We start from the raw sequence: 25177 nt of genomic DNA, 5'->3' as shown, positions 1-25177 counted from the left end.
GTGCAGATGCTGATTTAAGCCTCCTTATCCCCGGTCTAGAGGTTCAGCCATGGAAACCCCTTTAATGAAAGCACTCTCCACCGCTGCTCCCGTTCTGGACAGCTGAAACACTGCTGCCAAAGACATGTCTTTATCGGATAAATTGTGAGATTGAATATGACCTTTTTTGCCGGGTGGCTAAGCTGCACTCAAAACAGTGGCATGGGAACTTTCTGAGCAGAGCAGAGGGTGGGTCTTAAGCCCAGTTTATACAACTTTAAAATCTGGCAGGTTACTTTAATTGTTTTCAGCGTTTCTTTTTTATCTTTACTTCAATTGAAATGTTTACATATTCAGAATAAACCTATTTCCCAGTCGTATTGCTATACAGTATTATGGTAAATGTTCTATATTGGGGTTACCAACTAAATCAGCTCGAGGTCCGCAAACTTTACTATTGTAACTTTTAACATATGTCCAGGGTCCGGACATATGCATCCATTGCTCTTAAAAGGTTGCCTAATTACATACCAGAACTGCTTAATGAATCAATAATTTTGCCATTGCATTTTATCTTATTTAAATGTTATTACAATTGTACAGAAAATTGTTAATTCAGCCTTAGATATTTAGGTATATTGAGAGGATGAAAAGACTTTGGGGTCCGGACTAAAGCCTCTGGAGGTCCGGATCTGGACCCAGATCCGCCAGTTAGGGACCCCTGGTCTACATACTTTAGGCACACTAAGCGAGTGGGTGTAAGCGCTTCACACCTGCTGCTGAAGCTTATTTGGACATTATGTTTGCAAGGATACTCAAAGATGCTTTACATTGCATTATTCATTCACTCCATACTTCGTGGTGGTAAGCTACTATTGTAGCCGCAGCTGCCCTGGGGTAGACCGACGGAAGTGAACCGACCACACACACGCACACACGTACACACACAAACAGGCGCACACAGGCACACATGCTTCCTGGTGTTCCCAAACGGTCTCTCATTCGAGTACCGACCAGGCCCTTCCCTGCTTAGGTCTGACGGGATCGGGCATAGCAAAGGCGGTTTGGCCACAAGTGGTACTCAGTAAGTAAAATTAAGCCTGGGTTATGGATAATATAATCAGTGTGATAATCTGCCAATTTGGAGAGTTTCTTCTGTGTATTTAATCAAAATCACAATCTCAACTTTGGTCCATCTCAATTATTGACATTGGGCTTTTTATCAGGTCTGGAGTAAAATAGAAGGTTATTGTGTGTCTTTATGCTGGAGTGGAAAGCATTGCAATAGGTTTTTTTGTTTTGGCATATCGATAGCCCTGTCTAGGCCAAGTAATGTTTTAGGTTATACTGATTTTGAGAATCACTGATTGAGACCAGGTTTAAAGCATGGATGAAATATTACATTACGTTACATTAGTAATACAGTTCAGTCCCCACTATTGACATTGTCCACTATTGTATGTATGTATGTATGTGTGAAAATGTGTTGACTCTCGGTGGTCGTTCATGCTATGGTTAAAATAAAGTCAAATAGAATATTGATACTAATTTTGTCCATTGTTCCAAGTTTAACACACTGCTTTTAGTCTCGCTGCAGTAGTAGGTGCTTGAACACTAGTCGTATTGGAACACATAGGACTTTGTCAGTACTTCTGTCTCCCACTGCGTCTCCCCTACATTCTTGGCCCCTCAGGAAGCCCATCAAAGTGAGTGAGCTGAGGGAACATGCGCCCAGAGAGTGTAGGTGCATGGTATCACCTGATGCACACGAGGATATTGACATGGTAATTGTGTCGACTCCAGTCAAGCGCTGGGGCCCGCTGGGAGCCTCCACTCGGCGACCCCTCCCCTTCCCGGGCCGCTCTTGTACAGTGATTGGTTGGTTGCTCAGGACATGGTGAATACAGCCCCAATGTACAAGAAGATGTAGCTAGGCCAGGCTGCGTTCGTGCGCCTCCCGGGACGCCCGCATACTTATTTCAGTGTGCGCCAGGGAGGAGGCCGATCAAGAGAGGCACAGAAGAGACAATGATGAGTGCACGGATGGTGGCCCTGAGAGACAAAAAACAGTAGAAACAAACAGGTCCCATACCAATACTATGTTTTTGTCTAACTAAAAGTTCATCATGATAAAAGAAGAGCTGGCTTGGGTTTAGCGCTGCCGTGGGAAATGCACTCATTCACTGCAGTTTTCCTCAAGTGACCTTTTCATGTTTCAAATCTGTTTTCACACTAACTATGCACTTTAAAATGACAGTTTTTATTCTATTGCATTCTAAAGATGAAAAATATACAAGAGCATTAACTATGTTTGTATGATTTTTTTTAGTTGACCTAACCCTAACCTTCTGTATTCTGTCTAGTGAGAAGCATAAAGCTGAGATGAAGGACAGGAAGGTGCTGGAGATCCTCCAGTCCAAGGACTTTAAAATCCAAGAGCTTGAACAGGTACAGTTTAAATTGGGAATCTCCTCATAACAATCTACTATTAATTTCATTTCATTTATTTATTCATTTGGGCAGAAACCTATTTCAACCATTTTTACAGAAGAAAGAAAACAAAACAAGACTATTGTGCAGGAAGAAGTTCAAAGAACTTATAATAAACCTACCCCTTATCAATCATTCAAGTAACATCACATAAACTTTCAGCACAGACTCATGCAAGAAACCGATGCATGAGTCTGTGCTTGTGCTATGCTATGTTACTGCAATAGAACTGGGAACTTTCATTTTCAGTGTTTCTATAGAATAAAGTACTATATTTCTTATCACATTCAATATGGCCTGACACTGTGAACAATGATTACACTGCTGAGGCAGTTTACTCCCCCTCCTCCTCCCTTCAGTGAAATGTCTTTCATTAGCACCCCTCATCCAGACTGTATGTAATGAGACTGGCAGCAGTAAAATCAGGATTTTCCCCTCTTTAGCTAACTAAACACCACTAAAGCACTTTATGAAGCATGCGTAATAGGTCGTAATAGGTTGAGCATCGTTAAAAAATTACCTAACTCCTCATTATTGTTGTGTTTTTTTGTTGTTTTTTACTAGCTTTCGATTATTTTTGTATTGTAGTTTATTTTTCATTGTCGAACATTGTCTGAAACAAACCTGACTCCAGAGGTTTTTAAAGGGCTCTGCGCTGATGCAAGTAATAATTGAAATTACTATTATTGAAACATAAACTTTAAAAGTCTTCAGTACAAAATGTATTATTTTAACATTTTATAAAACATGCGATTTTTCAAATATATTCACTTTGGTAAAGAAAGATTTCAGTTTTCTACCATTGAACTGCTCTAGGCAGTCATGAACTGTCATAGAAGTGCACGCTTTGAGATGGGGCGGGGCAGGGGACATTGTGGAGGAGCTTGTGTGTGCATGCATTAATATATTACAGAGTTGTGTTATTAATTGTTTTTTCAATTGTTATTTTTGAATTAGTTGAGTTTGATGATTATAATTGCTATTCTATAGATGGAATAGCAAATAAAACATTTGAATGTAAAACTGATTTGTAGATAAAGAATGAACAACTTAAGGTAAATAATACTTAAACAAACATAATTCTATTGATTCATCTATCTATGATCTTTGTCCGAACATATATTCTCAAATTAATATGTAATCTCCAACTCTGTCTTTCAACTATGTCTTTCTCCCCAGTCTCTTCACTTTCCCTTGTTACTCCATTTTTGTAACATAATTAGCTTTCATTTTGAATTGCACTGGGAATTTCACATGCTAATCTTTCTGTCCTAGACCTCTTAACTTCTCGGAACACCCTCATTCCTTTCGTCTATCAATTGAGCTTCAAATTGTTCTCGCCCACCTCATTATCAACGTTTGAATTTATTTTCCGCTCGCCAGTATAAATCTCTATTAAAGCCCCTCTGTTCTCAGTACAGCGAGCTCAGAGGACGGTGGAACGCTAAATCCACTATCTGGGTATATCTGAGTGATTTCCCCCTACATGGCAATTAATTGCATCCCAGAGCGCAGTGTTATTTGAGAAAAGGGTGTACCCAAAGAAGGCTGTGGATTATGAGCCAATGCTCATCCCCAGGTGAGGCCGAGTAAAGAGGCCAGTCTCTGCCTACTAAGGCCACTTTAGCTGCCAAAGAACGTACGGCATATATCCATATGCACATACTGCTGGCCCAGAGTTAAATAGGCCTTGAGAATACCATTTAGGGAGTTTTATAGAGGGCTGATCAATTTCTAATGAGAGCTGAGCGTTTGTTTGATCTGTTCTATTATTCTATTATTCTATTATTAGAGATGTGGTAGCACCAATACAAGGTATTGCTTTTGGACTGATCAATAAAAAGTGGTGTTTCTGTGTTTCAACATTTAAAATTTCTGAACTGAAGAATTAATGGCAATTGCACAGCAGCATTGGCTCTAATTCAGACTCATGAAAGGTTAGATCTAGTTCTGCATTGATCCAAAACTATCTCACCTTGATCAAATAATTTATGTTTTTTTTACATACCTACTGTGTCAAAGATTAGGGTCTGCATTTTGTATTAAAACCTTGGCGATTAAACTTCATTTAAATGAATTATTCTTCTACATTTCCCAAGCTTACTAAATTTTTCATAAATCAATCATTATTCTGTCAGTGCCATGGTATAAAACAAACAAAGCAAACGTGATTGTTTTTAGCATTCGATATCATCATAGAAACACTGCTGAAATTGAAAGAAAAGAAATGTGTAATTGTAATCCAGTCCAAGGAGTCGCTCCCTTGTTCCTTCCTTTGCAGAAATGGAAAACCACTGGAAGAGGACGTTTTTATCTAGTAATGTGTTGTTTCTGTGTGTTTGTGTTGGTGCCACAGAAGGTAGCGGCGCAGCAGCAGGATCTGAGCAGTCTGGTACAGAAGGCCCTGGCGGTGGAGGAGAGCGCTGTAATGAAGAGAGAAGTAGCAGCTCTGCAGGAGCAGCTCGTTGCCCGCAGTCAGGAGCTCACAGTGGGTGAAACAAATTCTCAGTGACAGTCTGAGCCGCGGTCTCTGTCACACCAAACACGACAAGTCCCCCATGGCTATAGCCACAGGCGCTTCAATGATTTAAGGAGCGCATAGACTCTCCACACAGCATCACTGTCTTCATCTTTTCACCCTGTCTCAGTTATACCTGTGTCTCGGCGCTGACAACAGAGAATACTTAACAGCTGGAGGAGTGAGTGTGTGCATGTGAAACAGAGTGAGAAGGAGCAAAGCAGGTTGTTAACTTGTAGATAAATACTTAATGACTCTTTCAGTAGTAGAAGTGTGTGATGGTGTGGCTTCTGCCTAATTATACTAGGATGGGACTTGGTTATGATTAATTGATAAAGGAGCGGTCCTTACACGGTCTTAGTATGGTCTCATGGCGGGAAATGGTGGGGGACAGCATCAAAGGAGCCTGAGGTTGAGTCTAATGGGTCTTGCAGAAAGCAGCATTCTCATTAGGAGGCTGTCATTAAAGCGGACAGGCTGGCCCCTGTACCTGCGTGAGCCGGGCTCTTGCAGCATGTGTCTCCGTGCACCGGCCAACATCTGGCCGTGCAGGCCCCGTCATACAGTCGTTCGGCACAGGTGACCTTGGCCAATCAGGAGCCCATGCAGGGGCCTCCCACTGCAATGTCTATCCACTCTTTACATATTCATCTCACCCACTGCCCGGCAGGTTCCTTTTCTTTTTTGACTTTTGATATTTTTTTTCACCAAAAAAATATTTTTTTGTGTCCATTGTTTATTTGGCCCATGTGACCCCCACCTTTCGCACGTATCTTATCCAGGAAATGAAGACGGAGAGTAGGAGGCAGAGGGAGGAGGATCAGCGGGTGGTACAGGCTCTCGAAGAGAAGAAAGAGGGATTAGCGACCCGCTGTGCTGCCCTGCAAGCTGACCTGGAGGAGACAGGGAGGCAGGCCAGTGCCCAGAGCGAGCAGAGGGACGCTGCCCAGGCCAGAGTCAAGGTATGGACCTGGGGCCGAGCCAGGACGCCAGTCTCCATTTATACCAACAACACAACTAATCTCAAATAATCAATTAGTATAGTGCCGTACAGTGGCCTAGGGCAATGGTTCTCAAACTGTGGTACTTGGGTTTCCTTATCTGGTATCAGTCATAAGTGAAGTGGTTTTGGTTTAAGTTTTGATGCAGTTTTGAGGGCTATTTTCTCCAACCTGGTTTAGTCCTGAATCTAATATTGATCCTATTCTTGGAAGGTCAAATATTTTATTATGTGGTTTTGGGAAAAGTCTGAACCAATGGCCTTAACAGGAGTTTGCATGTTCTGCATACTGTACACTGTGCGGTCTGCAGCGCCATGCCCAAGCTCCAACAATTTGCTTAATATCTCTCACTGCTCTTCGCCCTCTTTCACACTACAGTATATTATAAATCTCTTGAAGCATGTCTAATTACATACAGCCAATCAAGTTAATTTATAGGGGGGTAACTCATTTTCATAATTTCTTTCTTTTCCACACTAAACAATTGACACATATTAAAACAGTCACTGCATTGAAGGACATATTCTGTATACATCCATGTACTTTGTTGACAAGTTCATATTTATTCTGCTGTTGGGGTGCTCTTTATGTTCTGCCTGCCTGCACTCACGTCCCAAGGTAAAGAAGTGGGTGCAGAATGCTACATTTGTACCCTTGGAAACCAATCTGCAGAAAACGTATTCCTCCTTTAGTCCGACTGAGGTGAGGGGAAGTCTTGAATAAGTCATTGCTTTTCAGTAATTACACATGGACAGACGTTGGACACTGAGCAGCAGTAGTCTCTGCATATCCGTTAGTCTAAGACACTTCGACTGTTCTGCAATTTTGGCTATAGATTTGAGATATTTGAATGCAAACACAACAACCTCGTTTGCTACTTTATTGAACTACCCAGAACAATAACAGCACTTGAAATCTTTATTACGTACATTTCAACCTGTTTAAAGAAGCGTGTCAAATACTTTTACTTTCCGGGTCAGAAGGATTTTGGTACTGTACTAGGGCTGAAACAACTAATTGATTCATCGCCAAGGAATCGATTATTGAAATTGACAACTATTCAATGAATCGTTTTCTAGTAAACACAGACTCAAAAAGAGCAAAAATGACATAAAAATTGTGTGTTTTGAAATGTTTTTAAAATCTCAGATTAATGTGCATCAAATCTTAATAAAAACAAATCTCAGATTTTTTTAAATAATAAAATAGATTTACGATTCGATTAGATTCAGAAGCAGAATTAGTGCCAAGAGCCTCCAACAAACTTTACTCCATCAACATGTCCTCAAGCAATACCACTTTGGCGTTATGTGGCAAAATGTATAAAAAAAAAAAAATGCATACACCATTCACAGCCAAGCGACTAATCGATTAATCAATTAATCGTGAAAATAATCAGTAAATTAATGGATTTCCAGATATTCGTTAGTTGCGGCCCTATTCTGCACATAATGTTCACAGGTTTTCAGCCGGGCATTGGAAAGTATTTAAAATTTAAAAAAATAATTGTGCCAAAATTAAGGCCTTGATTTTCATAAAAAATCCAAAAGGCATTAAATCTAAACTTCGCTGAAAATAATGCCATTTCTGGATTTCTTTGACTCCATATTTTCATTAAATATAAAGAAATATGTCCCAAAATTAATTCAGTGACAGGTTTTGCTCAAATTGTGTGCAATTCTTTTTCCAGCTCTACAGGTTTTTGCTCATAAGTGTCCCGTTATGTACAGTTTTCTTTTTTAATATCCAAATTTAACTCTTTCCCCCTTGGACGCCTACTCGGAACAACCCATACATTTATTACTAGGGCTACCCAGAGCATAATTGCGTAAAAAATCTGTGAAAATATATCCATATATCCTGGTTGTGGTGGCCCCCACCTATCGCAGCCTCTGTTACTTGTGGAAAATGGTCTAACAGCGGAGGTGGCAAAACACGCCATTAGGGGTACAGGGGGGTCGTCAAATGTCGTCTTTATGGAAAGAGTTTAACTTGACTTGCATGAAGGCCACATTACCGGACCTATGCTGATCAGCCGATTTAATTTCATCTGGCATTTCAGAAATAGTTGACATTGTGTAAGAACAGTTTTGCTGCGTTACTTCTTGTGAAATCCTTCATGTATTGTTTTGAGTTTGAGTCTTGTTCTTGTTCGCCAGGAGCTGGAGGTGGAGCTGCACAAAGCCTGGCAGGAGCTCTCCGCAGCGCAGAGCCACAGCAGCAGTCTGGCAGCCCAGCTCTCTGCCAAAGAACGGGAACTGATGACAAAAGAGGGCCAACTCAACCAACTCCGGTCAGCCAACTTCTGCACTGACAGTGATCGGTGTCTGACGGTCTCCGTTTGCAACACCGAGTGTGTTTTGAAATGATCTGAGCTGCAAAATGAATGCAAGAGATGCTATATTACTCACTATGCTGCAAGGCTTGAGGGTGACACAGATTTCTTCCACCCCGGCTCACCTAAAGCCACTTGATAAGCCCTGCATAGTGGATGCGCTTTAAAGGAGGGAGGAAAGGGAAACGGGGCAGGCTTTGGTTAAGCTTTAGTCGATATGATAAAAACTGTGAGAACCGTCGGGGTCTTAGTGGTAATCTCAACCTTTTTTAACTACTTTTCTGTTTTAATGCCACAGGAACTTTGACATGTTAGTCACTCCTCAACTGGAGACTGCTGTTAAGGCTTTAGCTTGACGATTAAAGATGTCCTCCTGAGAAGTAACTGGGAGAGGAATTTTGGAGACTGAAATATGTGTAAGGTGAACGTTGGGAGGGTTGTTAGCGGAAAGTTCAGGGCACCCACAGGCGCTGTAGGCACGCAGTGACCAAGGACATGCTCACAAATGTAGAAGTGTCCGCCTGTGCATTTATGATCAGAAATGTGCCATAAGTATGTAACTTTGCTTTTTTATTCCACAGTGAAGAATGTGCCAAAGTGCAGACTCTCTACAAACAAAGCACAGAGCATGCAGCGGATCAAAGCCATCTGATCCGACAACTGGAGGGTCTCAACCTGGACACGCAGAGAGTCATGAGGAACCAGGAGGAGGCCCACAATGCGGACGCCACTTCTTATCAGGCGGTAAACACATGTGTTTACATGGAAGAGGGCTGTTCAGTTATGGGGGAAAAACAAGCATGATTATTTTGTCATAAGGGAAATCATCATTGTTATTTAAATGATTGTTCATTATTAAATAGATTGCATTTTTAATATATGAATATATTATATATTTATATAATATATATTAGTATAAAATATCATAATGTATTAATGCGATTATCACCACATTTTCAATCCATGTCCATAGCTCTTCTCTTATGCACATTATGCATTTCTGTAAACTTTGGGTAATAGACGTTTTCGTTTTTGGGTCATTCCACCAAATCGGTGCCTTTTTGCGTCCCGAGGAAATAAACAGCCACAAAATGGCAATCACAACAAAGTCTTGAAAGACAACTATTACATAACATTATTAACAATCTTAACAATGTTATGTAATAGTTGTTTTTTGAGTGTAATATTTAATAATTTTGAAGCAATTTCAACAATACTGTGATTTTTCTTCTTTAATAAGGTGTAATATGAGAATCACTGAATCACATTATCCACTTGGAGATCTCATTGTTTTAATCTTATTTCTATGAAACCTTTACAGTTTTATGTGTGTCCCTAAGTTTTTGTCATTCCTGTTACTGCACAATAGGCCAGGATGAATGATGTGTGTGAGTGAATGTATGGTGGTGGTCAGAGGGTCCGTTGGCGCAGACGTGTGTAGTCGCGAAAGCGCCTCTGACAGTCTCCCCCAGGGGAAACTGAAGCTACAAACGTAGTTTACCACCACCGAGTGTGGAGTGAATGTACAATTGTCTCATGTAAAGCGCTTTGTGACCATGTCTGTGAAAGGCGCTATATAAATGAAGATCTTCTTCTTCTTCTTACTGAAGTACATAAACTCTCCAAATATTAATATCCCCATTTTACAAGTTGGAAACCATTTTACAAGTTGTCTATGTCTTTATTTGAAGGCATCTTAATATTTGGCCGATTTATTGATAAACATCATATATTTGTATTTATTGTATATATATATATATATATTATATATATATATATATTTTTTTTACTGTTTAATTAAAATATTACTTTAACAGCTTTATACAGAGTTGAGCCAGTGTTACCAGGCCTTGATTTCGAGCGAGGCCCAGCTCCGGCAGAATCACCAGGAGCTCAGTGACCAGTCGGCTCAGAAGGACCAGCAGCTCCTGAAACTGCAGGCCCAGCTGGAACAACTGGAACAAGCGCATACTTCACTACAGCACCCATCTCAGACTCGGCCGCCCAGCTCTTCTCTCAACAGACAAACCAACTTTAAGGTGAGCTCTCTGCCTTGGCATCCTTTAGCCTCTCGCCTACGGAGGGCATCCCTTTTCATTATTTATTAAACATTTGCACACTTGCACACTTACTTAGGGCTAAGTAATTTTCTTTTAACGCCTGTTATTTGTCAAACTTTGACATGCATTTATGTGGGTATAGAAATAATTATAACAGTTATCTATACATTTTATATGGCTAGATGCTGTCCATAACCTCTGTTGGCACTTTCCCCCATGATATCATGACCCTGCTGTCAATCATCAAGTAGAGGCTAGTGTTTAATTGTCCTGAGGTACAGAACATGTGATATGTAGGTGGATCTGAGCTCCGTAGGCAGACTTGTAACTGACAAGCGGACAAGGGAATGTAGTGGTGGGCTATAACTAGGCATCACTGATTTAATATTGGCCTATCACCCTTGATCTATGCACCTCTTTTAACAGAAATGTCTTTCATGTCATGTTTTTTCTGATCTCCTCATACCCTGGGTAAACACAGCCCAGTTACATGCTACACTCTCCACCTCCCTCCTGAGTACCTGGTGGTACTCAAAGGCTCTGATTGATGGTACAAGATGAGAAGTGATTTAATTGGTGCTCTGAAATGTCTTGATGTCCTAAATATGGCGTTAAAGGAACCGTCCTTCGTCTGCCAGCGAGCAAAGAGTTGGATCTCTACCTTTGAACCCCAAGGCAGAATGTGCATAGATTAATTTAACGCAGCAGCCGCAGTGTAAGTGGCCTTTAATGGCTTCAAATGAGGTGCTGCTCGGGCCACACAGTGTCAAAGACGGGGTCGAGAATAGTAACAGGTTCCCTCGAGCTGCACAACCTCATTCCTTCAACGTGCGACCATGGTGTACCGTCTACTGCTTCAGAGCATGTTATGTTCCACTTTTTACATCTGTTTATGTCACGTACCTCTAATACTGCAGTACAGTAATCCTAAAGTGTCATGTAGCAAATTCTAAACATACATCATACATTATTTAGATTTGGCACTGGTGGTGTTTAGGTTTTGTCCAGGGTAAGTTTTGTTTTTGTTATATACTGTATAGTGAAATTATGTATGGCTAATAATGATTAATAATTGTTAGATAGAAAAAAGTTATGTCAGATCTTAGAAATTAGTATCTGCTGTGGACATTTCCAAACTACATTAACATGGCAAGTGCCGGATTGATATTCCAGTGCAAATAATCCCAGACTAAATCCTGATTAAAGAAGAGGTGTGGAGCATTTGCTGCTGATTCATTTAAAGTGCAAATTCAAATGACAGATTTGAATGCTTTTGAAAACATGACTTCTTTAGATGGACAACATCTGTTGTAAGTCCTTTTTATCATTTTATGAAATTGAAGAAATGTTGGTGGTAAAATGTATTTTAATTTGAATTTTTAATAAGCTAATGACAGGAAGTGACATACATAGAGGTAAAGTTCCATAGCACTTTGACTCACTAATTTCCCATACGTTAATAAGTGATGATGTCATCGCTCCACTTCCATGTCCAGCAGAACTTTAGGCCTATTCACTATAATGGGATTTTGCTGTTTTTAACCGGCTACAGAGCCAACAACAAGGCTCTTTTTAAACATCTGATCGCAAAGAAATGTGACATTTACTCTGGATAATCTTGAGTAATGCTTCTGGCATCAATGATCAAATTATTTTTTCCATACACAATGAAGCCTTATTTTAAATATCTCATGAGCTATGTTATTCTAATTAGGTGTAAAACAGTTTGTGGTCTTTATCTGAATCTCCTGCTGTATAAATGAAAATACAAACATCACAAAAAATGCCAAACCAAAGAAAGCTGGGTAATTTCTTTCTTTTATTTTTATTTTATATTTTTTTTGGCAAAATCTTCAATACAATTGTGTCTAATGTGTCATATGCACTTTAAGCCAATCACAGCCAAGTCTCAAACCATCAAACTGCGAGCTGGTTAAAAGTATCAATAAAGGTCAAACCCCACCTTCTCATGACAATACTGCCCGTGGTGCAGATTCAAACAAATCAAGGCAAGCTGCACAGTTTGGATTCTCACGTGTATGTGGGCTCAAAACTACCGCAAGACAAAGGGTGAATTGCTTGTATATCATTTATTTTCATAGTATTTATAAGTAGCTTATTTTGAAAATATTGTGCGAACCTCATTTTGATCACAGTTAAATATAGAGCGCGTTTTGCAGCTTCAATTTGATACTCCTCCTGCTGCACATGCCAATTGTTTAATTTAGCTCCTTGATGTGTTCTGACAGCGCTGCCCCCAGACTGTGGAAGTTTAAAGATATCAGCTCAAATGTTAAGTGAGCTACAATCGCTCCGTCTCACTTAACCCTGTTCATTTAGCCGGCGGTGAAACATAAATGGATCACTTAGCCGGTAATTAAATACAGTACTGCAGTGTTTCTCCAGTAATTAATACTACATTTAGCCGAGATGCTGTTGGCCCTCAGTGTGTGTGGTCTGTGTGAGTGAGGTGAGAATGCACAAGGAATAGTGTATGTGTCCTGTTGCCTCACTGGCCACAATCTGAGATGCAACACGCGCTCACAAGATTACGTAGTACTTTTTACTTGCAACCATAAGTTTCGCCCAAATACATACATTGTAGGGACAAAATATCGTTTCACAGTACATATCGCTATACTTCTTTGTTGTGATACATGTATTGTATTGGAAATCATGTATCGCCATACTTTTGATACTCAACCCAATTATAAAATAATATACAAATGTTTTTCACTCAAATAATAATAATTATAATAATAATGCATCAGTTTCATATAGCGGTTTTCTGGATACTCAAAGGCGCTTCACATGGCATCATTCATTCACTCCATACTTGGTGGTGTTGGTGGTGGTAAGCAACTATTGTAGCCACAGCTGCCCTGGGGTAGACTGACGGAAGCGAGGCAACCTGTCTGCACCATCGGCCCCTCCGACCACCACCAACCACTCACTCACACACTAGGCTTCCTGGTGTTTCTCAAAACGGTCTCCCATCCAAGTACCGACCAGGCCTTTCCCTGCTTAGCTTCCAAGGTCTGACGGGATTGGGCATAGCAAAAGCGGTATGGCCATGCAAAACACACACAAATATAGTTTTGTTAAGACCAGACTTGGTGCTGATTGGTTTAAACGAAAGACTTTTAAAATGCTTTTGCCATTTGCACTTTTGAAAATGTTTGAATCAATATCTGACTGATTTATTTTTAATTTATTCATTTGGAAACTCCACTTGCGCTTGTTAAATTCTTGTTAAATTCATGCGGGGTAAAATATTGCAGTTTGTTGTAATGAAAAATCATAAATTGAACACTGTCTGCACCAGTGTTAATTTCGTCGACTAAAATATTTAGTCTTAATTTTAGTCAAAGTGATATTTTTGACGACTAAAATTGGACTAACTAAATTAAACGTTTTTCATGAGACTAAAACTATGACTAAAATGTCCAGATATTTTAGTCGACTAAAATAAGACTAAATAAAAATGAAAGGGAGAGACTAGAATCATCCAAACTTCTATTGACCGTCTGAAAGAGCCTCAGATCATGTAAATCCTCTGCCAAAGGATCAGCTCTGAGCTTTGTTCATGTGGAGCAGCTCCATGAAGCAGAGGAACAAGATTAAATATGATTATAATGAATATCATCAATGCAAAGTCGACTAAATTCGTCTTAAATTTCGTCGACTAAATTTACTTGCAATTTTAGTCGACTAAAACTAAAATTGAAGATATTTTTTTGACTAAAACTAGACTAAAATCGAATTACATTTTCGTCAAAACTAAATTAAAATATGTTGTCAAAATTAACACTGCTCTGCACTGGAATTTATTGTATCGCAGTATCGCATCGTCTGTATCGTGATACGTATTGGATCACGTCCCAACCCTAGCAGATTACTTGATCAGAAATGAGGATTAGGTTATATGAAAATAGCAATGTGCATCATGGAAGTATACAGTTAGTGCCAGTATGTACAGCATTTTCTTTTGTGTGGCTCAAAGCACTACATTGGGTTGAAACCTAACAAAGCCGTTCAATTACAGAATGAAAATACTACAACACATGGGGAGTAAGTTATGCATAGAATGAATGTGAACTTTTGTTTACTGAACACATGTAGCTGCTGTCTGGCTGATTTGTTTCCTTAACTTTCTTACCCACTGACATCAAAGTGAACAGATCAGGTATCCCATGGTATAGCACTCAGTCAGGAGGGCTTTCCGCTTCCCACTCTGTAATTTCACTGACAGCCTGTTTTGGCGCGTCTGTGTGTGTGTCTCTCCAAACTACGAGTGTGTGCGTGTTTATATCCGAGCGCGTAATCGCAAATTCTGTAACAACTTCCTTCCCGAACACCTGTTAAATTCTAATGCTCGGGTTGTTAAGGCAGATTTGATTTTAATTTTAAATGTTTGGGTGGAAGTTGCCGTCGGAGGTGATCAAAGTGCCGATCGCAACAGGAGCGCAGAGGGGGGAGACGCCGCGCTCATTTGAATACGGACCACAGCGACGCCTTTGAACACCCCTCCTGCAGCGGGTGGGGCGGTGGAGGAGAGGGAGAAAACCCATTGTACTTCCCATGCTGCGCTCCAACACTGATGCTATGTACTTGGCCACCTTACGCCGAGTTAACTATGCAAACATTTGAATAAGGGCATCGACTCTTCATCATTTATACATTTATTGCCACCTTCAAACTTTCAAATGACCTGAAGCAAGTCGGTTCAGGCAACATCACCATCGAAGAGTTCTCTCATTAGTTCTGCTAAGTTTTCGTCGCGGTGAACCCTTAATCATTATCAAACTTCTCCACGAACCGCACCACTGTATTTATAGCAGTTGAGCGTTTGGCCACTGTCAGAGCTGTGCAGTGATTAAAGACCAACATTATCCATAGCAGACCTCGGGCTTTCTGGAACCTTCCCCACACTAAATGAATGCTAAGTTGTTAATTGTGTGGGCAGTCATTCAAAGTATGCCTTATTCTCTCATCAACAGCTGAGATACAACATTAGGCATGTGAACGCTCTCGCTGCATGGAGCTGGATCCGAAATCAAAGCTGAACTTGAGAATCTTGGCAAACTTTCTGAGAATTAACAAAACAATTCAATTTTACTTTTTTACACATCTCCAAATTTATTTATTTTTCCATATGTTTTTCTGTGTTTGATTGGACAGTACAGAAGGAAATGGGGGAGGAAATGTTTATGATAACATCTAGATGTGCCAGTGTTGGTTATCCATTCATCGAAGAACAAGTTGATCATAAGTATTATGCTTTCTACAGAGTAGGGCCTTAAAGGAACAGGCCACCGCTTTTTCATACTGTGATATGTTCTAACCTGAGCTAAGATGAGTTGATACGTACTGCCCCCCTGTTTGGAGCTATAGGAATACATTGGGAGAGGCCAAATGCTACCAACATCTTTGGTCGCTTTGCGTGACTGAGGGCACACATAAAGACCAGATAGGTACGCATCAAGTCGTCTAAGCTCAGGTAAAATCATATCTCAGTATGAAAAAACAATGGCCTGTTTCTTTAAATGAATTAATAATTCATGTCAGATCAGATTTAACTGACAGGGTTATAGCCAATCATGTGGCTGTAATGCAGTTTAGTTTAGACTTTGTGTGAGAAAGTGGTAAGTTTTTCGGGAATCATTATTATACATGTACACCATTTTAGTTTCACATTTATTTCATAATTTGATTTTTTTTTATCTAAAAAAAACTACATGGGAATATGAAAAGCTGTGATTTTACAAAATTGTAAAGCAACTTTGAGCGTCTGGAAAAGATGAAATAATTATTCTAACTATTATTATTTTACTACAGTTTTTCTTTTTTATATATACATTTTTTTTAATTCTGTTTTGATACCTTTACGTAAATGTACCCTTTCATGCTTTTGGCACTATGCAGACAGTTAGTGTGGAAACTATATTTTTCTCTCTGTTACTGTGCACATTACCACATATTTCTGACTACTTCTACTTGCGTGATTTATTCTGAATTATTTTATAGATTTTTTACGTTGCTTCTGCCCCTATTTTTTGGGGGTAGATAAATTAGCATAAAACTCATGTTATCATGTTGTTAACATAGAGAAGTCCCTGACCATAAACCTTGAAGCACATGAGCAACATTTCCCAAGGTGACCAGGGTGTTTTCTCTTCAATAAAGTGAGAGTAGCCCACATGGCGCTTCTCCCTTGGCTTATTGAGATGGTTTTTAACATCTGCTGCGGGCTTGTTATTTATGTTAGCCAATCTAAATGTTTTTAGATGTATAATTAATGCGTGGCTTAGGCGCACACAGGCATCCACAAGTACACCCACCATTTCGCCGGGTCATGTCTGGCGTAGGTGAGGCTCTTCTTTGATCAGTATCATCATTAATAGCAACCGTCGAGAGAAACCCATGAAACTATAATGGTACAAAGGAGCGAGAAAAGTTGTCTTTGAACAACAAGCCGCACTCATTGTCTTAGCAGCTACAGGGCTTTTTCTGAACTTGTGTGTTGATGCATCCTATTGTGTTTTGATGTAAGAGTCTAAGTCGTGATTGTAATTGTCCTGGTTTTTCCCCAGATAGTTACCAGAGCCTTATGAACAGTATGCGGCTGTTTATCACTGTTGATATCTGTGCAAGTGCCTTTAAGGTATCAACTTTCACTTGATTAACCATAGAAATTATTTAAATTATTGTCATGTTGCTTTGTAATGGACAGGTGTACAACCAGTCCTGTGGCAGTGACTTTCCATTATTCAGAGTGGGGTCTGTGTCTCTTGTACGTACTCTAATTTCTGTTTGTTCTGTATACAATTTCAATACTAGATACTTTGGAGGAATAATATTTGGCAGTTGTGGTTTAATGTTAGGGGATGTCTGAAGACTATTAACAGCATCTGTGGGCTTGAGGGGGAATGAAAAGCTGATGCTTGTGTCTAAAAAAAAACATATCCATGAATTGACTATTAAAATCTTTGAACTTTGGATAATCCTTCTTAGCTTGGAGGGAATTAAGACGACCAATTCACTATATCATTTTTTTTTTTTTTTTTACAGATTTGTTGTATATTAGATGAAAGATTATACTTTTTTATTGAACTAGTTGATGAAATTGAGTTAAAGCTTTACATTTTCAGCTCGATTCTTGGTGTAATTGCACTGTGTTTATTTTTGCTTTTCCACAATCATGTAACTGTATATCACTGAACCCTATGACTTAGGTTTACGTTACAAGATATTTGGAATTCATGTTTCAAAACAATTTTGTCAACGCGAGTTTATGCAGGAGCTGGTGTTTGGAGCCGGGCCATGTCCAGGGCCAAAGACATACTAATGACATGGACTCCAGTGGTGTGTTTTACCAGCTCAACTGCTCTCATTAGATGAGAACCTCTGTGTAGCGCCGCTTGCCTCATTAATGAAGCACAGCGGCGTGGCTCTGTAGCCGATCTGCCTTCGCTCCAGCGCATACACCCAGGTCAAAGAGACTGTGTGGGAGGACTTGGGCTATATACGCACCAAACATACATCCTACTCACTGCACTGTCCTTCTATAAAGTCCCTCTTCTTCCCTCTTCAGGCTCATGCATAAATGCACGCTAACCCTCTGAAGAATCCGCAGCCGCGTGAATACAAAGTGCACCTGGCCTGGATGTTGGCACACACCTTCTAAGGCCTCATCTCCTCTGCTCTCACAGATGTGCAGGCACAATAATTAATATATCGACTTCTCGTTCAATATATGAAAGTTGAACTATAGGGGGAGTTTTTATGTACTTTTATATATACACGTTTTTTGTTAACAGCAATCTCCTTCCTGTAGTAGCAAATATGAGCTATGAAAAAATGTAACAACACTATACTAACTACGCTATTTCAGTGCGTTTTATTGTACTTCAGATTTCTCACAGCTCATTTATTCGATTTATAATATGGAAAAGGATTTATTGGGTGACTGAGCTTAGAGTGACAATAGTATAGTTTATTGCAATTATGTTCTACAGCAGTACATTGCCCTTTGAAACGTCTCCTCCTGACAGGCCAAACTGTGCAGGTTTGGTGTCTGTGTACGTCTGCGTGTGGCGCGCGGGGGGGGGGGGGGGGGGGGGGGGGGGCGCCCTCCTGATTGTAGCGGCTTCCATAATTAACAGTGATCAGATTTGTTTTGTGGCATAAATGGTGCATGTGTAGAACATTAGGCCTGGCAAGTCTCATTTCACATTCAGCTCAAGGGCTCGGCAGCAGACGGGTCACGAGCTTCAGGGAGCACAATCACAAGGCTCGCTCCATATGCTGCTGCCTGCCGCATCCTCACCAGCAAGGGCCGCCGGTGCCAGACGAACTCCCACAAGAACCTAATCGTGTTCAGTAATTACCGACAACGCCGTTTGCCTTTTTTTCCTTTTTTTTTTTTTTTTTTTACTTCTCGCTGCTTACTCCTAACCAATTTTTTCCCTATTTGCACCTGCATACGCTCCTCAATCCCTGCCTTATCTTCGCAAACTCCAAATACAATTTTAAATCCGATATGTGTAAATATTTTCCAGTTTCGCGCAGCATGAAAATCAGTGCTCGGAGAAGGCTTACGTGAAAGAAGAGCATCGACACTCTCACATCACTTAATTCCTAAATTGCTTGATGCTGAAGAAGCCAGTCCATTCTCCTGACTGCCTGGAAAATTATAAATAATTGTAACAGATGTGCCAATATGGCCGGCCTCCAATAAACGAGGCCCTAGATAATTTGACCGGCCCCTTTTGACAGGCCAATTTAATAAAACATGAACAAAATCTTCCCCACTAATAATTTATCATCCCCTCTCCTCCCCTTTGGTTAAAGTTGATTACCCTGGCAGTTAACAAGGTCACGCCCAGATGCCAGCTTTCTGATAATGCAATAAGGACTCGCAGGTAAAAAAAAAAAAAAAAAAAAAAAGAAAGGCGTTGACATCCAGTTGTACCTGTGCTGTGGGTGTGGAACAGTTGCGGATGCTTCTGTGTGTCAGCAAGAGTCAAAGTGATGTGTTGAAACGCCGATAATATAAGCAGGTGAATGTGAAGAGTTGTCTCACGCTGTTTATTTAAAAACAACTTCTAAGAACAGAATGCGCGACGTGTGTCAAAGTGCATAAGCGGACCAGTTTCGTCCATAACTCAAAGTTGACAAAAGTTGAAAGTACTGCGATATTCATTCTACTGTGGCTGTCACTTCAACTGCTGTCCCTAATAATAAAAATACTATTACTTCCACTCAGAGCAGTGGTGTCAAGGGGCCAAAAATGTAAACATAGTATTGGTCGGCGGCCGATACGGAAAGTCTGTTTTGATAGAATCAAAACACATTTTTATTATTTTGCATAACATGCTTTTGAACAGACTGCACATAACCTACCTATTCCCATTTATTAAGCTGGAGTTTGACATGTATGACTTAGAGTATCTACATCCTGCAATGCTAAGAACATTTGTTTTGCTCAAAATATTAAACTTCTCTGACACTTGTCTGTGTGTTGTTGAGGTTCTTGCCATACTATATCATTGATGTGTTCACTTTAATATTCACTACCATCGGCAAATAAGTGCTTTAACGGTTTAACACCCTTTTAGGTGTTAACCGTAATCACTTGGTGGTTTCCTTTGTGCAGTTAGTAGCAGTCATCGAAACTCAGAGCAACCCGGGGGACAAAATCAGCCTCCACTGACCACTCTGCCATCGTTCACTCTTTTAACTTTCTTAATGCTAATCTCACTCATTTCCCGTCTCCTCTCTCCACAGGCTGCACCGTCTGAGCCTGTCCCGAGACGCAGCCGCAGCTCTGAGCAGGTGTCCACTCACGAGTTCGACCCGGGAGCGGAGGAGAGCGGCCTCCGACACCATTCAAGCCGATCTGCCACAAGACACAAGGCAGGAGCACACCCACACGCACAAACACCACCTCTTCAAAGTCATACGGACAGGATGTGAGGGAGTAACTCGTGATTTATCAGTCCCTGTCTTCTTGGCCAACCTTTGTCCTAAAGTTTCCGACACATTACACACACGATGTCTGTGCGGGACCCCTCCCACTGCGAGCGGCCGGCATGGTGCTGCTGGTTTCACGCATGCCTTGGGCTCAGGCACTGGCTAATTTACCGCTTCAGCAGAACATTATGAACAAAACACAGGCGTTTGATCTGCTCAGACATCCACCCAGATGTGTGACAGGACATGCTTCTAGATGGCCTACCATACTCCTCACAAGGGTATGTTTGTGTAGTTGATGTTCAAATGTTATTTTTCTTCTTCAGAAAAAAGCAAGCAGTAGAAAACCTACTGTTTGCTTTCACTGTACAGTCCAGTACAGTGAAAATACAGTACAGTGTTTCAAATGTTTTCTCTTTTAAAGGAACAGGCCACCGTTTTTCCATACTGAGATATGTTCTTACCTGAGCTTAGACGAGTTGATGCGTACCTGTCTGGTTTTACGCGTGTGCTCAGTCACGCAAAAAGACTAAAGATGTTGTTAGCATTTAGCCTCTCCTCCTCTCCTCTATGGGGCCATACGGGGGTGAAGTTAGAAGCGACCAAGCTCTTCCACGTTTTCCCTATTTAAATACGTGAATAGCTGCACGATCCAAGTATAGTTGCACAAAATTAAACATGTCGATTTTCTAAGCGGATAGAAAGGGGTACTATATTGTAAGGCTTAATGATACCTTAATTCTTCTGCAAACCTTTTGTGAAAAAAAATGTTAAAAACTTTTTTGGCTATGTGACTGGTTGAATGCTTTTTGTATGAAGCACTTTGATTCCAACTTCACTTAATTTAGTGAAAGTGTATTTTGAAAGTTTATCTTATGCTGCGTATCCACTATATCTATTCTTTGCTTGTGGGCTTCCATACAACATTCCCATTCACTCATTCAACCTGAACAAGTTGTGCTTTGAGAGGTGCCGACGTGCACATGACACTCTGCCACAGCCATAAAAGAGGCCCATTGATGACAGTGACCCTCTCCGGGCGATGGAGGGAGAGCAGAAGGGAAGCTCTGATAAAACGTCTCATCTGTACTCAACAGCCAGTGACACTGACCTCTGAGTAAATAAGGCTGTACCCCTCACATACAGTCTGTTTACACTGCCTCCATTTGCATCGCACCCGCATGTTTACACACCATTACGGGGTCCACGCACGGGTCAGGTCATCATCGCCAACCAGCTGCTGGACTGAGGCGCGCATCTTCTTCCCTTTGTGGTATCTGCGTTTTATCCGTCAGGCCCCCGCGGCTAATAATGTCACAACATGTTCAGTGCACAAGCAGAAGGTGTTCATGTGTCTTCCTGACCTACGAGAGACAGGCAACCAACTGGACCCAAGACAACATCTGCAGGACATCACAGTCATCTGTCACTGTCCTGTTGTTTATCATTTTGTCCTTTGACACTTTACTTTGTACGCATGTATTGTACAAAAAATGACTAAGAATGACAAAAGAAAGTAACATGTTAACAGCAGTTAAAAGTTATATATGAGATCTGATATGTTTAGAAAAAAAATCTTGCTTTAATGAAGGATTTGTCTCCTGTTTTGATTAAGATTTACATTTACAGACAAAAACCTCCCCGGTCCTCACATGCTCTGTCATTTATGGCTAGGCTCGCACGACTAAATTAATTTGAATAAAAAATTGCAAAAGGCTACAATTATTTATAATATTATGAAAATGCATGTGCTTCAAACGTTAATAGCACTTAATGTGTTCACAAAGTGCACTGTAAGTGAATCTTTTGGCTTTTTAAAAGCAAATCTTATTACAATCACAAAAAGATCGCTATTGGACATTTTCATTGTGCCCAATAATGGCTTGAGGAGCTGGCAGCACAAAGCATACACTGAACATTCTGTAAATGGGCATAAAAATCAAAACATGTTTGCACAATGGTTAGCACTCGCCGCTCGTGCTTCTAAAGCCTTTCTGAGTGGAGTTTGCATGTTCTCCCCAAGTCTGCATAGGTTTCCTCCGGGTACTGCGGTTTTCCCCGATCATTACAATAGGTCAGGATGAGTGAGAGTGCATTTCTGAGTACGAATGCGGGACAACTGCCCATGGCTACAATCCAGCATGGTGTGTTTACATGCATGAGCTTTATGTGTGTTCATAGAAAAAAAAAAGTCCAAATACATATTAAATGCTGTAGTGAATTCAGAAATGTTAATCCCTTTAAAATTGAAACGATTGGTCATACTTGTTTTTAGTTGCAGTGGATTCTCCTTTGGCTTGGTACATTTCCCTCATGTACATATGGAGCCGCCAAGTTGGCCTGCCACTCATCAGAAATATGCAGATCAATCTGCTAATTAGTGGCATACAGTCATTAAAGCTGAGCACAAGCACAACATGGTTGGCACCCACGTCCGTGTGATGGCAGAAGGGGCACGTCAGGTCACGGGAGTCAACTGTGGCCCTCAGGCAAAACAATACAGCTACTGAACATAGTGGCACAGATCATGACAGACAGAAATCAGTGTTGTCCATTTTATTGTGAAATAGGAACATTTGATTGTAAACGAGAACATCATTATCAGTGTTCTGGTTTACAGAACATTGATAATGTTCAGGCAGTGTGTCAAGCCTGAGTAGAGAAAGGCTTGTGTCTGGAGGAGCCTCTTCTTTTATGGTTTCTGTTTCCGAATACATTGGCGTTGGTAAGTACTTGCTTTAAAGGTACACTATGTAACTTTTTATGTGATTTTTTTTTTAATATATATATATATTTGCATATTTCACCTTTAAGTGACTCAGTGGCTGTATGGGTGCAGCATAGCACATTTGCTTTTCCTCTCATTGGCCTCAATGATGCTCCCAAATCAATTGTTTTGGGGTTTCTGGCCAGTTTCTGGTACGAACCCTGAAAAACATTTGATTTTAGAGCATCATAAATGCCGCTGTTAGGAAGAGCAATTGTGCTATGCTGCACCCATACAGCCACCGAGTCACTTAAGGTCAAGTATGAACAAATATTAAGATTTTTTTTTCACTTAAAAGTTGCATAGTGCACCTTTAAACCACTATTTATTGAGGCAAATTATCCCTGCTCAAACTATTATGATCTGTCGCGCTCTACCAAGTGATTCACAACAAGGACAGAGTCATCCTCCTGATGCACACTTGTTCATACTTTGCCGAGCCAACTCTGAAGATGAGGTCACTTAGACAAAGATTAGAGTGATTACCTCCAAACCAAGAGACACTATGTTTTAGGCTGATGGGCTCATTCTGGTTACCATTTCCATAATAAGCCCCTTATTCCATCTTCCACCCCATCCCAAGGACTGCTGTACGTTTAGTCGCATTGCATATTTTAGCCTGCCATCTGGTCAGCTCTGCTCAGGCACCGCAGGGGAGCGCCTTTCCTCCCATATTCATATTCCAGTAGCATATTGTTCCTACTGCTTTTTTTTTTTTTTTTTTCGCTTCTCCAGCACAGCCCCAGCACATATCCACTGCCGTATTTATTTATTTATTTACTCGCACCAAGGAGGAACATCTCGCAAACGGCAACTCTCCCCCTCCTCTTCAGTTGTCCTATCAAGTGTAACCTGGAGGCCCCTAGTAGAGCAATTAGAGCGGCCTCCCTGCCCACCTCTTGTAATGAAGCCCAGCACATTGTGGAATCTATAGCCCCTTTAGTCTCCCCTAATGGGACATCATTATTGTCAAAGAAACAATGTAAATGGAAATGAACATACTCATTAGCCAGTCGCAGGGAGAAACCTTTGGCGCTCTCAGCTTGCAAACTCCCGCTTATCCAACACACATGCATGCACCCTCACACACGAGCCAACCTTACCCCCTTCAGGTCGGAGCCAACAACGCTCCAGTTGCTTTATTCCTCCGGTAGCGTGTTTGTTTGTTGCAGAAGACGTGCGTGTGTTTTGTGCTCTAGGTGTGAGGGGAATGCAGCGAGCGGCAGATGATCCCACTATTGGCATTCGCTCAGTGTTTCTACAGATGTTAATTGTTGCATGGGAGGGTGCCCGGGTGTAATTGAAGTGTGCTTCTTTGCTTACCTGTGCGCAGCGCTCCCGCTCGCTGTCCCCAGCCGGCAGCGTGGAGCTGACTCCAGGCAGCGGAAGACATGCAGAAAAGAGGATTCAGGAGCTGGAGGAGCTGCTGCAGTTAAAGGTATAAGCTTTACACTAGATTATTTAAATATTAGTTAGTTGTTAAGTTACTTTTAAAGTCTGATCTCACATCCTGCATATCCGCTCCTCAGAATGTATTTAATGTCCACTGTAGATCTTCTTCATTCTAATTTACACTAAGGCAGTTTCACTCATTAGAGTTACCATTGTTCTGAGATTGCGCGGCCCCATCTCAAGAAGAGCCAGTATTTAAATGCCAGTGGACTTCCAAGTTGGCTCAGATGAACGAGAAGAAGCCTCTGACAAAGTCTTCAACTCAAACAACCCAGATCAGTTGATGACTTTTAAATCCTGCTCAACGATGGGGAATTTGGATAATTGAGAAGTTGCTCAAACATAATGCTTTGTTTCAGGGGGTATTTTGCAGTTGCATATTACAATCTCAACGTTCCAGGTTTATTTCATTGTAGGTTTATTTAAAACCTACAGTTCATTCTTTGTTGAGAAAACAGTTTTCAAAGTCTTTTCTGACAAATCTGCTCCTCTGATGTGTGTTGACTCAAACCTTATTGCTGCCATTGCCGCTGGAATTCAGGATGGTCCATGATATGATAACAGTCACTCTCTCCAAAGGTTCAATTGTTCCGCTGCTGA

At 40.8% G+C, this 25177-nt stretch overlaps 1 protein-coding gene across 1 annotated transcript in view; it reads left to right on the top strand.

Annotated features, from left to right (window-relative positions):
- cntln (centlein, centrosomal protein) overlaps positions 1–25177 on the top strand; it is a 101784-nt gene that overhangs the window by 4909 nt on the left and 71698 nt on the right. The window contains exons 4-11 of the mRNA XM_079553830.1: positions 2343–2427; positions 4826–4957; positions 5770–5949; positions 8148–8281; positions 8905–9067; positions 10141–10362; positions 20173–20301; positions 24459–24563. Coding sequence (XP_079409956.1) covers positions 2343–2427; positions 4826–4957; positions 5770–5949; positions 8148–8281; positions 8905–9067; positions 10141–10362; positions 20173–20301; positions 24459–24563 — 1150 coding nt within the window. The remainder of the gene's footprint in view (positions 1–2342; positions 2428–4825; positions 4958–5769; positions 5950–8147; positions 8282–8904; positions 9068–10140; positions 10363–20172; positions 20302–24458; positions 24564–25177) is intronic.

The sequence above is a fragment of the Gobius niger genome, assembly GCF_951799975.1.
Source record: "Gobius niger genome assembly, chromosome: 3".
In the NCBI taxonomy this organism is placed as follows: Eukaryota; Metazoa; Chordata; class Actinopteri; order Gobiiformes; family Gobiidae; genus Gobius; species Gobius niger.
The sequence above is the reverse complement of the archived record's forward strand: the minus strand, read 5'-3'. Positions and strand labels throughout refer to the sequence as shown.